At 35.0% G+C, this 14,530-nt stretch overlaps 2 protein-coding genes across 3 annotated transcripts; both read left to right on the plus strand.

The window, feature by feature from the left end:
* The first annotated feature begins 227 nt into the window (after positions 1-227).
* LOC110782743 (protein TIC 20-v, chloroplastic) lies at positions 228-4,441 on the plus strand. The gene is made up of 2 exons (XM_021986972.2): positions 228-965; positions 4,056-4,441. Exons 1-2 carry the CDS (start codon positions 328-330, stop codon positions 4,063-4,065), a joined length of 648 nt encoding a protein of 215 aa, XP_021842664.1. The 5' UTR covers positions 228-327; the 3' UTR covers positions 4,066-4,441.
* Positions 4,442-9,925: 5,484 nt separating this feature from the next.
* LOC130459803 (phenylacetaldehyde reductase-like) lies at positions 9,926-11,877 on the plus strand. 2 transcript variants are annotated; one of them, XM_056827368.1, is made up of 2 exons: positions 9,926-10,328; positions 11,542-11,877. In XM_056827368.1, exons 1-2 carry the CDS (start codon positions 9,950-9,952, stop codon positions 11,562-11,564), a joined length of 402 nt encoding a protein of 133 aa, XP_056683346.1. In that variant the 5' UTR covers positions 9,926-9,949; the 3' UTR covers positions 11,565-11,877. The 2 variants fall into 2 exon arrangements, with proteins under 2 accessions (XP_056683346.1, XP_056683347.1); XM_056827369.1 differs by lacking the exon at positions 11,542-11,877 and adding an exon at positions 10,425-10,905.
* Positions 11,878-14,530: the final 2,653 nt, after the last annotated feature.

Genomic DNA, 14,530 nt, shown 5'->3' on the forward strand with positions numbered 1-14,530 from the left:
TCGATTAAAAACGTAAGATACACACATTCATACTATACAACATCCGTCCTCATACTATTATATGCATATTTACACATTTATATTGTCATTGTAATTCATTTGCACCAAAACAGAATATGTATATATACACTACGCTCACACAGTCACACTCACGCACCTGCCCAAAAAAAAAAAAAAAAAAAAAAAAAAAATAAATGAACGGGAAAAAAAGGGTCGACATGGCCATTTACTTACCCGTAGCTTTGGAGCTAATCTGATGTACTGGTCAATCACTAGTCAAATACCAACAAAATCAAATTCTGCAATTCTCCCAAAACCTTAGCTGCCATGGCTACAGCTTATCTCCTCTCTTCACCTTCTTCTTTCAAACAAATTCCCCAAACTCATTGCTCAACCTCTCTCCTTCCTCTCAAAAACCACTCCTTTCTCTCATTTACAAGAACATTAACAATACCCACATCCCCAAATCCCCCCAAAAGGCTAAGTTTCTGCAAATCCAAGAAAGATGATGAAACAATTGATGCTCCAGATCGATTAATCTCAGCAATTTGTTATTTTTACCCCCTTTTTGATGGAATTCAGTATGGAAAATATGTAATTAACCAATTCACGCCTCTTCAAGTCATAATCCAGCCTCTAATCCCAGCTATTAGGGTCTTCAAAAGCTTTCCTTTCAATGGTATTTTGGTGTTTTTTACCCTTTATTTTGTTATTGTGAGGAACCCTAATTTCAGTAGATATGTGAGGTTCAACACTATGCAAGCAATTGTTCTTGATGTTTTGCTGATTTTCCCTGATCTTTTGGAAAGGAGTTTTAATCCAACAGATGGGATTGGATTGGATTTGTTGATGAGTTTGGATAGCACTGTATTTTTGTTCTTGTTGGTGAGTTTGATTTACGGGTCTTATTCTTGTGCTCTTGGTCAAGTTCCCAGATTGCCAATTGTTGCTGAGGCTGCTGAGAGGCAAGTCCTTTAAAATTAAAAACTCACATTTTTATTTGACTAAGTTTGTTTTTATGTTGTTTATATTCTTCTCTTAGTTACAAAATTGTATCAAATTGTTGTATACTATTGGAGTTATTGAGCTGAAGGGTAGTTTTGTTGTATCATTGATGTTCTGATCTAATTGAATAAAATCAGAATTGAGAATTTCCCTTTGGTTGAATTGTTGGTGCATCATATGATTATGCATTTATGTGTTGCTTGAATCTTGACATTGTCGCGACCGAGTTATGTTCCTAGTGTTTCTTAGTATTCTTACATGGTTAGCATAGTCAGCTTAGGTTTGAGGCCATATGCCCTGCATATGCATGGCAAATAGCTTAGTACTTGCAATAGTTTTTATGTTAATGGGAAGTTCAGCAGATGCTAGCATGTTGCATGCTAATCAGAGCCGTTTCTATCCGTTTTTGCAAGTGTGTGGCTATGTCTTGTTATGGTGGTTTGCAAATATGGAAGTCATGTAGTTTGCTGTTCTATGTTATAGAAATAAGGTATGAACTATGAAGCTTCCAGATTTATTTTCTTCTCTAAGGGGAAGAGATTATGAGGTGTGCTTTTGGATATGGATTTGGAGTTGTGAGGTACATATCTTAATTACCAGGTAGAAACTAAGACGATTTACATACATGAATAACATGATTAAACTAGGGTAAAATGGCATTTTTCTATCGGTTTTTGCAAGTGTAAATGACTACGACTTTGTTAACTATTACAGTGTATGTCAAGGTCAAATTACAGTCTGCTCACTTCACAAGTTCACATTATTAAACTGATACAGTGGAGCTATACTAAATTTGAGTATAAATAAACCCTTGACTAGTTTGTCAATCTCTACAACTACAGTACTTCATTAACATTAACTTAATGCATCTAAAGGCTCTAATGAAGATTCCATGTAAGACAGAATTTGGAGGGGTTCATACTGCCTTGCCCCTACGATGATAGAGAAACTATTTCCTTTTAGACCATTCATCTGAAAAGGAACGGGTTTCTGTTTCTCTAGCTCTACGTAATAATAAACACAACCAGTTAAATGATTTATTTTGTTTAACCGTTAATAATCGAAGCCAGTTGTAAGTGGATGTTTCAACTCCTATGGAAATGGACTTGTTTCAATCCTTTCTATAGCTCTATTGAACACAGCTGTAGCACCGCAGCAGTGAGCTTACCTTGAATCTTACCGAAAAGACTTCTTCCTGGTTACTTATATAATTGTGACATTTCCTAATAGATCACATGACCTTAAGTTTCCTAGTCCTTTGGGTCCAGTTGTCGTAGTTCACATATTTTGTAGGGTGCATGAATGTTTTACATTATATACATGCATATGATGAACCTTAAAAGTATGTTTAGGATGAGGATTGAAGGAGTCTTCTGTAGGAAACTAAGTAGACTTAGTAGAGTTTGGTCTGATATCCTGGTTTGAATCTGTGCTATATTGTGATGACATTTGTTAGGTGTATCTATTTGCCTTATTCCTTAGAGACCGACACAATCTTTCCTAGAAGGTATGTTATCTCTTAAGGAATTGGTTAGGAAATCTGGAAATGAGGTTGCGCCCTTGAAGTCTCTATCTTTGGATAATAATAAATGCTGTTAAGAAGTCAATGTTCTTCCTCTTTAACAAAATTGGCATTTTGTTCATATTCTTGTACTTGATTTGGAATTCAAGGTAAGGTCAATACTCAATACTGTTTTCCTGAAAATCCTGCCAATAGCCAAGGATCAGGGGCCTGAGGCATAGTCTTTCCACAAACTACTTTTGCCATTCCTTGCTAACACCACCCTCTTTCTTACCAAGTATCCCAAACTGGAACTCTACACTTTCAACTGCCATCTCTGGTTTCACCACCACTGCACTAGAGTAGGCGATCAACCACCATATGTGTGGCTTTATGGTAAGGCAGGCCCATCCATGGCCCATCTACCATCACCCTATAGGTATTTGCTAACATATCTCTCATTCCTATTAGACTTGCTATGAGCAATTGAAATGCAGCAGCCTCAAACACTCAAGAAATCATCTTGTTTGGGTCATGGGTCTAACGAGGCCTTGTCTTTGGCTACCCAAAGCACACTGACAAGACTGAAGGATCATCAGATTTCTACCTAGGATAAAAGTGACAGTGAAACAACTGCTTTGTTAAATCCCTTGAAGGATTACCTCACAACATCTTTGATACAACTTAACTGCATGCTTTCAGTTTACTGTCATGATAACTATCATTCACAACAATCAGCATCAAGCTGTTTGTGGGAAGCTGTTAAGCGAAAATGTTAATGGAAGAGTGACCATGTTCTGTTGGCATAATCACCTTCCAGTGATTCTTGTGAGGTTTGGGCAACTGACTAAAGAGTTAGCATGATCCCCTATTTATCATGCAATGCCTGCCTATTGCCAGTCTACCCTTCCCTATTCATATGTTGAATGAGGATACTAGCTTCTAGGAGATGTTCGCTGTTAGATACTTATGCACTTAACAAGGTTGATCCGACAGCTTAGAATGTTGATGGATCTCAAAGGGTTACCTCAGCCCAGGTTGTCTGTAGATTGCTCGATGAGTCGATGGGCATGCTCTTGGCAATTAATGCTGTTGATGTTTTCTTCTTGTTGCCTAAAGAATTGTTTAAGGCTTGAGAATTGAGATATAGGGCATTCTATCCATAAATTCCCCTTCCTAGGTTTTTACAGTAATTGGTAATCCTTTTATCTTTTCATCTCTATCTATTCTTAAGTGTTCCAATTCTTTAGTCTTGATTGAGAAATGAACAAGAAATTAAATTTCAGTGCAAAGCGTATAATATACTCGTTTAAACTTCACTCACACAAATCATTATTCTCTAGCTTAGGAATTGATCACTGCCTCCTCCTTCAATCATCTAGGATCAGTTGCTGCTTTTGAACTGCAGGAAACAGTAGAAAATCTGACTTTTAGCTTAACAGATGTCTGGAGTTCTCCTTGTCTGGTTTTAGAACCAACTTTTTTATGTGTATTAATGTCTGAAATCCATTAAGCAACAACTGAACTGCACCATTGATGATTGATCTAGGTGCAAATGAAGACCGAGTAACTATTACCAGCTCCTATTGAACAAGTTCAGTCGCAGACTCTGATATCAAGACAGGAAGCATTCAACAGATTCAACTTGCAATAATTCATGTAATCTGAGGAAAACCAATTAATACTCCGTAACAAGTTATAACCTCTTAATAAACTTGGCGCAAGAAGCTCTGATTTGATCCATCAGACATCAACCATTTCTTCAACTACTGTAACAATGTATCTTCTTCCTTCAACCGCCACATGAACACCTCAATTTAATTCCTGTCAAAACCTAACCATGTGTTGTAGACAACCAAATTATTTAATCACGAAATGAATATTCTATTCTAAATTTGTTCAAATTTAAAACGGACTGAGGATTCTCAAATGAAACACCACCAAAAATTTATTTCATTAAGGCTCCGTTTGGTAGGGTGTAAAACGTTTTCATGGAAAACGATTTTCCCCGTTTTAATAATTTTTCGTTGTTTGGTTGGGTAAGAGATGTAAAACAATTTTCCATTACTCTCTCAAAGATGGAAAACTCTTTTCCATTTAAAAGGGAGGGAAACCACTTTTCCTTCTTTCCTCCTTACCTCCCTCTCCTTTCTTCCCCTCATTTTCTCCCATTTTCTCCCATTTTCTTTTAAGTTACCAAACAAAGGAAAACTAGTTTGGAATTGTGTTTTCCCTTGAAAATGTTTTACGCCTTACCAAACGGAGCCTAAACTCATCTGTCATTTTACCTAATAAAATTAATAATTCATGTAGACAACCAACCTTTACTTGCCAAACAATGCCGTAATGGTTCGCAACTAAAATTCCTGTCTAAGCCGGGCTTGGTCAAATTTACCCATTTTAGGTACAAATTAATTTTTTTTTATTGGAAAGTTTTAGGTACAAATAGGGTGTTCAAGGTCGGCACAAAGGTCCAAACTCAATGTTAGGAGGCAATAAAAAAAAGTGAAAAACAATAGAAATATCAAAGATGATCCAAAAGCAAGATAAGAATATGGGCCTCATAAATCTAAGAATCCGACCCTATCCTATCCTAACCAAAGTTTGTCACCTGTTATGGACCAAGTGTCAAACCAACGGTCACAATTCCTTAATAGATAACGGCAAACTATAATAACCAACCAGAATTGCAACTAACAACATTCAATCCGTAACATCTGAATACACTATTATTCCTTTTATTTTCTCGCCCAACTTTGATCAATTTAGAAGAGAGGGAGAGATGGAGAGCGTAGCGAAGCCGGCGACGACGAAGGAGGGATCCGCGAAGCAAGCAGCCATTGTGGTGGGTGTGCTTGCTTTAGGGTGGTTTGCCATCCAGGTTGCTTTTATACCTTTGTTCAACAAGGTTCGAGGTGGCGGTTCCGACAAAAAGGACGATGATGTCAACGCCTTTACACCGGATACTTAAGCCGCCGGCGCCAACGTACGATGAGTAATGCTGTTTGTTTTTAGTTGCCATTCCTGTTGTAATCTCTATTTTTCTTTCTTTTGTGTTCACGTACTATGTTGGATTTATTATGGAATAAATTATGATTGTTCTAGTTAACTTTCGGGTCTGTTCAACTTTTATTTCACCTAAAATAAGTTCAGATGATTTTAGTTCAGATAAAATATGTTGAATAGAATGCTTGATTTAGTTGGTGTACTTTTATTTATGTACAAGTACATATATGAAGTTGATTGATGAATCTACATCAAAAGATGTTGCCTATGCTTGATAGAAATCTATTAGTCTATAACCGGGAGACTGAGTGATAACATTTTGGAAGAAATAAGTGTTACTCATTTACTCGTACTTCCTATGCCTAATGATTTGATGATAATGAATCACCACCACACATTCAAAATATTTTTATAACGAAATACAATCGATGGTAATGGTAGTTGTACATTTCTAAAATTTCAAGCAACGAAATAAGCATAACTATTACTCCCTCCGTCCCGGAATACTCGACCCGGTTTGATCGGCACAGAGTTTAAGGGACTTGAATGGACTTGAATTGACTTATTTAATTTAATAGGTAGTGATTGATAGTGGGGTATTATTTTAATGTAGTTAGTGGGAGGTGGGTTAAGAGGTGGGATTGGGAGAGAGTATGGGTTGAATTTTTAATTAATTTTTGTATGGAGTAGGGGATAGGTGGCTTAATAGGGGTGGAGTGAGAAATAATATAATATTTTTAGCATTAGTGTTCTTTTCAGGTTTTAGTTAATGTTCTTTTCGTTTACTTTATTATGTTCTTTCTGTTTAGTTTGTTATGTTCTTTTTCGTTTTCTTTTAATGTTTTTGCGTTTTGGTGCAGGTGCACGTAGATCTACGTGCAGGCCCCTGCACCATCCGCGCGTTAGGGAGAGTAGGGGTTGAATTTTTAATTAATTTTTGTATGGAGTAGGGGATAGGTGGGTTAATAGGGGTGGAGTGAGAAATAATATAATATTTTTAGAATATTTTCATTTTTACAAACAGGTCAAGTATTAAGGGACGGCCCGATAAGAAAAACAAGTCAAGTATTCCGGGACGGAGGGAGTAGCACTTGCGAGAAAATACTCGCAAAAAAATCATGAAGTACTCCGTATTCCGTATGGCTAAGAAATTACATTTCATAGTTAATTGTTGAAATCAAAAGTTAAACAATATTCAACTTAATCCAAAACCAACATAATCAACCGATTTTAGTTTTGGGCCTCTGTACTACATCAAGCGATCCGACCCGATCAACATAATCGACCAGGGTCATATATTTTTATACGGGGCAAATAATTTCACAAACAGCCAAAGCAACAATCCCTAAATCCCCAAATCAATTGAATTTCTCTCTCTACTGTTATCAATCAATTAGAGAGAGAAAGATGAAGAGCGCAGCCAAAAATGGATCGGTAAAGCAAGTAGCAATAGTCATGGGTGCGCTTGCGTTTGGATGGTTAACCATCGAGCTAGCTTTCAAGCCGTGGCTCGATAAGGCTCGAGCTGCTTTGAACAAATCGGATCCTGCTCATGACCCTGATGTTGACGACGTCGTTTCATCAGACACTCAAGCCGCCGACGCCGGCACCGAAGAGGATGAGCCCCGTTAAATTTTCAGTTGTCAACTTAGCCGTAGACCGTAGTGTTTATTTCTGGGTTTGTGTTGGGCCTTTTGCAGTTATGTCAAAACTCAATGTACTTTTTTAGATCGATGGTATAATTAAGTGGTTGATTTTAATTTGTGTCAAATATTTAGTTCCCGAATTTTATTTTATTTTTCTTACCGATTTGATCAATTTTTTTGTTTTTCGCGAATGAGCCATAAAAATTGCAAATACAAACGGAGAGGCTATCCTGTTTGTTTGCCCTATTTGTCATTTAGTCTGTTCTCAAAAATTAACTCACTTCGTGTTTTGCCCTATTTGTCATTTAGTCTGTTGTCATTTACTATTTACCGTCCCATATTACTCAAAACCGCCTCATATTACTCAAAACCGCCCCATTTATTTACCCACATATCCTTCTTTATTTATCCCCCTAATTCAACATTTACCCATATATCGGCCCCAAATCTAACCACCACGTCGGCCACCACCTCCGACCACCATCGCCGACCACTATCATCAAGTCGTAGGCGACAAAATGGCCGAGTCTTCACAAGAGTTTTTTTTTTGTTCGGAATTCTTTTTAGAAACTTGTGCATTTTTAGCTTGTACCATGGTACAAGCTTATAATTTATAAGCTTGTACCATGGTACAGACTTATGAGTTTTTAGCTTCGACCATGGTATTGACTTATGCAGTTATGCTTGTACCATGGAAGGAGCTAAAAATTCATAAGCCTATACCATGATACAAGCCAAATATTCATAAGTCTATATTATTTAAGATTTTGATTTGTTGTTGCATTTGATTTAATGTAATCGGAAAAAGAAAAATAGAGACTTATGAATTATTAGCTCCTTCAATGGTACGGACTTATGAATTTTAAGCTCCTTCCATGGTACAAGCTTAAATTGCACAAGTCAATACCATGGTCGAAGCTAAAAACTCATAAGTCTGTACCATGGTACAAGCTTAAATTCATAAGCTTGTACTATTGTACAAGCTAAAAATTCATAAGTTTCTAAAAAAAAAATCGGACAAAAACAAAAAAAACTCTTGTGAAGACTCGGCCATTTTGTCGCCTACGACGTGATGGCGGTGGCCGGAGGTGGTGGGGTGGTGTGAGAAAATTGGAAAGTAAGATTAAAGAAGGGTACTAATGAAAAATGAGGGAAAATAGTGGGACGTTTTTGAGTCATATGGGCGGCTTTTAGCGCTCCACTTTGCTAAATGATATATTCTGAACGTACCTCGAGCGTGGGTTGATTTTATTAAAACAAGATGGAATGGGGAAGTGATTTATTGTAAGAAATTGATAGTAGATTAGTTATTTATTGTAGTAACAAGAGAATGTGAGTAAGTGAGAGGACCATTAAAAAGGAGAGAAAGATTAATATAATTGGAGTGAGGAGTATAACATTCCTAAAATAGAAATTTTATCACTTACTCCGTATTAAAATACGGTCGAATAAAAAACGTGTATCGCTTAATATCAACTACCCCACTTACATCATTATTATATCAAATTCAACTATTTTTCCTTAATACTTGTGTCAGTCAACATGTAACTCCTAAAAAATACGGAGGGAGTAAACACTAAATACGGAAAAACTGTAGGGCTTTCTTTGTGAATCCTATTTATGCATTTTATTAATAGATTGCAAGTAATTATAGCAGGCCGTTGAATTATAGAATAATGTTTTATTGATTTGAATTTGAACCTGTAATGGATTAGATGAAACTTTTGGCGCGTCTTTTTTCCCTAAATAGTGAACCGATATATTTTAGTTATCCATCAGACATATCATTTCGAAAGGGGCCTTAATCTCTTATTTCGCCTACAAAGCCTCAAAAGATCAAGAACAAGGCTGAGTGTTTTATACTACGTACGTATTAGGATCTTCTCCACTGATTTAAGAAATGAACCATGCACTTTCTTTAAAACATTTTGAGGATCCTCACCCGTTTAAACACTCTGTAGTTCGTAGTACAATTTGTGCACGTTGGAGAAACTTGTACGTGGATAAGCCTGAAACTAGAAAATTATTCTTTTCTGAAATTAAAGGGTAAATTATTTTTTCACCTAAATTGATAAATTATTTTTTACCATCTAAAAGTAAAATAAATATTGTTTTTCTCCACATCTTTGTTAGCAAGATGGACGAAAACGTTATGTGAGACCCTTTTTGAGCAAATCAAACATAAATCATACCATAAAGCAACTTGATTCTCGTTTGCAAACCAGAAAAATAATATATGATGCATCTATCAATTTGAGAAATATTACCAAATTATATGAATTAATGGGAAATAGGTTAAATAATAGCTTATATACATGGAAATCGTGAGAGTAAAGAAGGAAATAAGACATAAAGTCGTTGAAATGGAATGCGCATAACGTTTATGTTCATCTTGCCATTAAAAGGTGGTAAAAAATAAATTTTATTTTATTTTACTTTTTAGGTGGTAAAATATGATTTTAGTTTTTTAGATGTCAATTTTTTTGGTGGTAAAAGTCAAATTTTCAGAAATTAAAAGATATCTCTACTTACAAGAAAAAGTGACTTGATCAATAAGATAGGAAATTAGTTACATGAAGAGATGAAAAGACAAGGAACAATAAATCCATCTCAAAGAAAATAAATAAACAAATCTTTATCTAATTTCTGAGATTTAATAATTTTACTCAAGCACAAAAAGCAATCATAAATTTATCCTAAAATTACAACTAGTATTTATATTCCTAACCTAGCTACGTAAAGGCTTTTAGGGTTTTAATTAGTTTAATAATTAGAAAAAGAAAATTTAGTGATGGATTCCAAAGGAGGAGAAAGGAAGAAAGTGTGTGTAACAGGTGCTTCTGGTTTCATTGCTTCTTGGATCGTCAAACTCTTGCTTCATCGCGGCTACTCGGTCAACGGCACCGTTCTTCGTCAAACTTACAATTGCATGTTTGTTAATTATGGTGTTGTACATATTACATATATTATATATTATATATATTATATATATGTAGATGATCCAAATGAAGTAGAGCAGTTGGTTGGTTTAGAAGGAGCAAAGGAAAGACTGGAGTTGTTCGAAGCGAATCTTATGGTAGAAGGTTCCTTTGATTCTGCTATTCATGGATGTGATGGTGTTTTCCATAGTGCATGTCCTGTTAAACTCCAAGTCTGTGATCCTCATGCAGGTATGTATCCTAGATTTCTTTGGTGAATTTTCGTACGAGTTTAATTAGATTGTATACTAATTGATGAGTTACGTTACGTTGTTGTTTTATAATTAGGCTGAACGTACTAATTGATCCAGCAGTAAAAGGAACGTTGAATGTCCTGACATCCTGTGCTAAATTAAGTTCCTTCCATTAAGCGAGTTGTGTTAACATCTTCCATGGGTTCATGGGTTCTGTTCTGTTCTGTGCGCTGGTAGACCTCTGACTGCTCAAACTGTAGTCGATGAATCATGGTTTTCTGTCCCTGAATTCTGCGAGAAATCACCAATGGTACTGGTACGTACGTTAATTTGTCTACTTACTTTTTCATGAAAACCTGATTGATTACTGATGACTTAATTTGATCTGCAGAAGTGGTATCTGCTGTCAAAGACATTCGCCCAAAAAGCTGCCTGGAAATTTGTCAAAGAACATGAGATCGATATGGTAACAATCAATCCAGGAATAGTGATAGGTCCTGTATTGCAGCCAATACTCAATACTCAATACTCAATACTCAATACTCAATACTCAATACTCAATACTCAATACTAGTGCTGCTGCCATGCATTCTAAACTTGATCGATGGTATGTATAATGTATCAACTTAATTACTAACTAGTAACTATGATGTGCAATTGTGCACTTACTTACTTACTTACTTACTTACTGATTCTGATTTTATCGACTAGGCTCAGAAACCTATAAGAATGAAACCCATGGATGGGTACACGTAAAAGATGTAGCAGAAGCACATATTCTAGCATTTGAGACACCTTCAGCAAATTAAATGGGAGATATCTGTTAACTCAAAGTGTTCATCATATTTCTAAACTTGCACAAATCTTAAGGGACCTTTTCCCTAATCTCAAAGTCCCTACCAAGTAAGTTACTTATTAATTACCTGTATATATATCCCGAGTTTCTCTATTGAGGATATATATATATATGATAGAATAACGAATATAGTAGAGTTATGTTATAACTAGGCTATATGATATAAGATAGAAGTCTATATGAATTAGGAAACCTATGAAGTGGACTCTACTATATTCGATATTCTATCATATAGGATAACTGCGTTATCTTCAATAGTCTATCATATAAGATAATTGCGTTATCCTCAATATTCTATCATATAGGATAACCCTTTGTTTCGCTTTTAACAATCTCAATGCGTACGTACTTTTAGGCCTTCAGATGACAACCCTTTGAATCCGACATACAAGGTTGCTAAGGAAAAGGTGGAAAGCTTAGGCATTAACTATATTCCACTGGAAGTCAGCCTTAAGGAAACTGTCCAAAGCTTGATCGAGAACAAGTTCATTACTGTTTGATTTCTAGAGTTTTAATTTTCAATTGCATCTATACTTCTGTTCTACGAAGTATATATGTTGAATCTTCAAGTTGCATGTTCGTTTCAAGATTGTACAAATTTATCAATTTCATCCTAAGGGAATTTATTTTGGCACTCCTACTATGAGAGCAAAGAAAATTGTGCTATATTATCAAATCAAGAGACATGTAATCCGATTTGTATTCGATCACTTTTGGGTTTGTATAAAATTTATTAGATCAGTTTAGATCAGGGTAAGAATACAACAATAAACCATTAAACCTTTACCGGTCTAGTATGTGTTGAACACATAACCTCTGAATTAACTTACACAAATTGATGTGGCCTAAAACACTTGTCCATCGTAGATCAATTAGAGCACGACATGTGGCACCAACCATGTCCAGCTCGCTTGGACTATACATAGAACATATACCATGGAATTAAAAAGCCCAAATGTGGTATTAACGTCCCAACGAATAAGAGGCCCACTGAGTCCTTTGTCAAAATACCTAGTGATGTGACTGGCAGGAGCCAGACAGTATAAGCATGAAATTCCATCATGTGTGAGAAATGTTTCTATTTTACTTTTGGGTTATAGATGTACACTTAAAATTTTTAGTTTTTATATAATCTCGCACGCATCGCCATACTCGGGCATAACTGATTGGCAATGGTCATTCTGATAATGCACTAGGATCCTTTGAACAACACATTTCGTAGATGTTAGATTCAGGCTGAGCTTGATGGTATGGAAGGAAGTTCTACTCCCCAATATGGAGTGTGATAATGTATTAGTTAAGTATTTTGGGGCTAAGTATATTGGGCTAAACTCCTTACATTTGACAACCATGTATTAACGATGCAAAACAACCAATGATTGTAAAGGGATGAGTATTAGTGTATTACATTGTTGCACTATATAATAGGGATTTTATAAATATAAATGATGCTTAACGATTCTAATGATGGGATTTGTGAAGCTTTTGCCTGTTATGTGTGGTAATTTTTAGTTTTTATACTCTCGCACGCATCGCGTGCATAAAATACTAGTGTTAACTAGGTGGAAGGTGATGATGTATGACATTTGGTTTCGACAATTAGTCGATCTTTTACCATAATTCGTACGAAAATGATAAAGGTCTCAACATATGACCTTTAAGCCGTATCATAATGATGGCATGACATGTTTATGTGTCATGATTTAAATTATAAACTAAAATATTTAACTTATATAACCTATTATACATGTTACATAAAAAGTAGGAAAATTTTAATATTCTAATTTGTTTCTTTCTTTATATCGACTACCTTATTTACATATTTTCATAGTAAAAACATTCTGATGACATATAGCCTACGTGGCTTCTATATGTACCAATTAAACTCCGACATGTAAGATTACGACAGCTAAATATTATCGCAATTTGCGACCTTTATCATCACCCTAATTTGTATTTGTTTAAATAGAATATATGGTGGGGATTGGCATTTAAATACAAAGACAACAAAACGTTAAAGAAGTGAATTGGGTGGATTTGGCTTCTTCCAATCATCATACACAGCTAGCGACACTATCTGATATGATATGATAAATTTTCACTTTGTTACACAATACGATCACCTAAAAGGTTTCTTGTCCTTGTATAAATCACCTGGATTTTAACAATAATGTAATTGCCTTTTAAGACTAATTAACCTGTAAAGCTGCTTTAAACAATTAACTAGGATAACTTAAATATACCTAGCTTAATATATTATCATATCAAATACGGAGTACATTCTCCCTCCGTTCTTAAATAAATGTCACATTTTCTTTTTTGGCGCTCCTTTATAAGTGTCACATTTCTATTTTTGAACATATACTTTTCCCACTTTGCCATACACTTTTCCCACTGTTCTATAAATCATGATTATTTTTACTTACACATTCTACACTTTTCCACTTTTCAATCCTCACATCCACTTTTATTTGTACTTTATTCAATTAAACAATTATCTACTTTATCCTTTCCCCAAAAAAAACATTCTCAATCATTAACTCTTACACACTTTACAATTTTATTAATTACCGCGCCGGAGCCTAAATGTGACACTTATTTAGGAACAGAGTTACAGAGGGAGTAATACTCCCTCCGTCTCTTTTGTTTTTTACGTATTCCATTTTGGGTGTTTCATTTTGTTCTTTACATTTCTTTTTATATTGTCACATAATGCATTAATATTCTATCAAAATTTGTGCCCAAATATTATTTCAACCAATTAAATCCATTGGACATTAAATATTTCTCATTTTCTCAATGTCAGATTTTTTATAAGAGTGAAAATATTATAAATAAACGTAATTTTTCTTGTTTAAATAAAAAAAATAGAGGAATCTCAATGCACATTAAATAGTCGTTAAATCGCGTGAAAAACATCAAATGTAAAAAACAAAAAGAGACGAAGGGAATATTTAAAATAATTCGTATAAATTAATATCAAATGCTTTTCTCAAAATGGTACTGCGTTTCCCAATACGTAAGTGTTTTGAATACAACAAGTATGTATTAATTATAAGATTGACTAGTACGTGGATCTCATGACAAGTAATTAGTCTTTTGCCGCCATCAATGTTCGTATAACACTTAATTAATCTTTCTTTTTTTGATAATCACTTAATTAATCTTTCTAGTTTAAAGTTTTCTTTACTTTTTTCCACAAATGTGCCACAAATGGTAATAAATTATATATGTGGGAGGTGGATTCGAACGTGAGACCTATCGTACATAGGCCCTAGCTCATTTTTAACCACTATGTCAATACCTTATTGGTTCTAGTTTTAATTACCTTCTTATACATAGCG

Source organism: Spinacia oleracea, chromosome 4, assembly GCF_020520425.1.
Source record: "Spinacia oleracea cultivar Varoflay chromosome 4, BTI_SOV_V1, whole genome shotgun sequence".
NCBI lineage: Eukaryota > Viridiplantae > Streptophyta > Magnoliopsida > Caryophyllales > Amaranthaceae > Spinacia > Spinacia oleracea.

Excerpts from the sequence above, each read along its gene's own strand:
- LOC130459803 (XM_056827368.1), top strand. The coding sequence starts at position 9,950 with ATGGATTCCAAAGGAGGAGAAAGGAAGAAAGTGTGTGTAACAGGTGCT. Across the intron at positions 10,329-11,541 it reads AGTCTGTGATCCTCATGCAG|GCCTTCAGATGACAACCCTT; the intron begins GTATGTATCCTA and ends ACGTACTTTTAG.
- LOC110782743 (XM_021986972.2), top strand. The coding sequence starts at position 328 with ATGGCTACAGCTTATCTCCTCTCTTCACCTTCTTCTTTCAAACAAATT.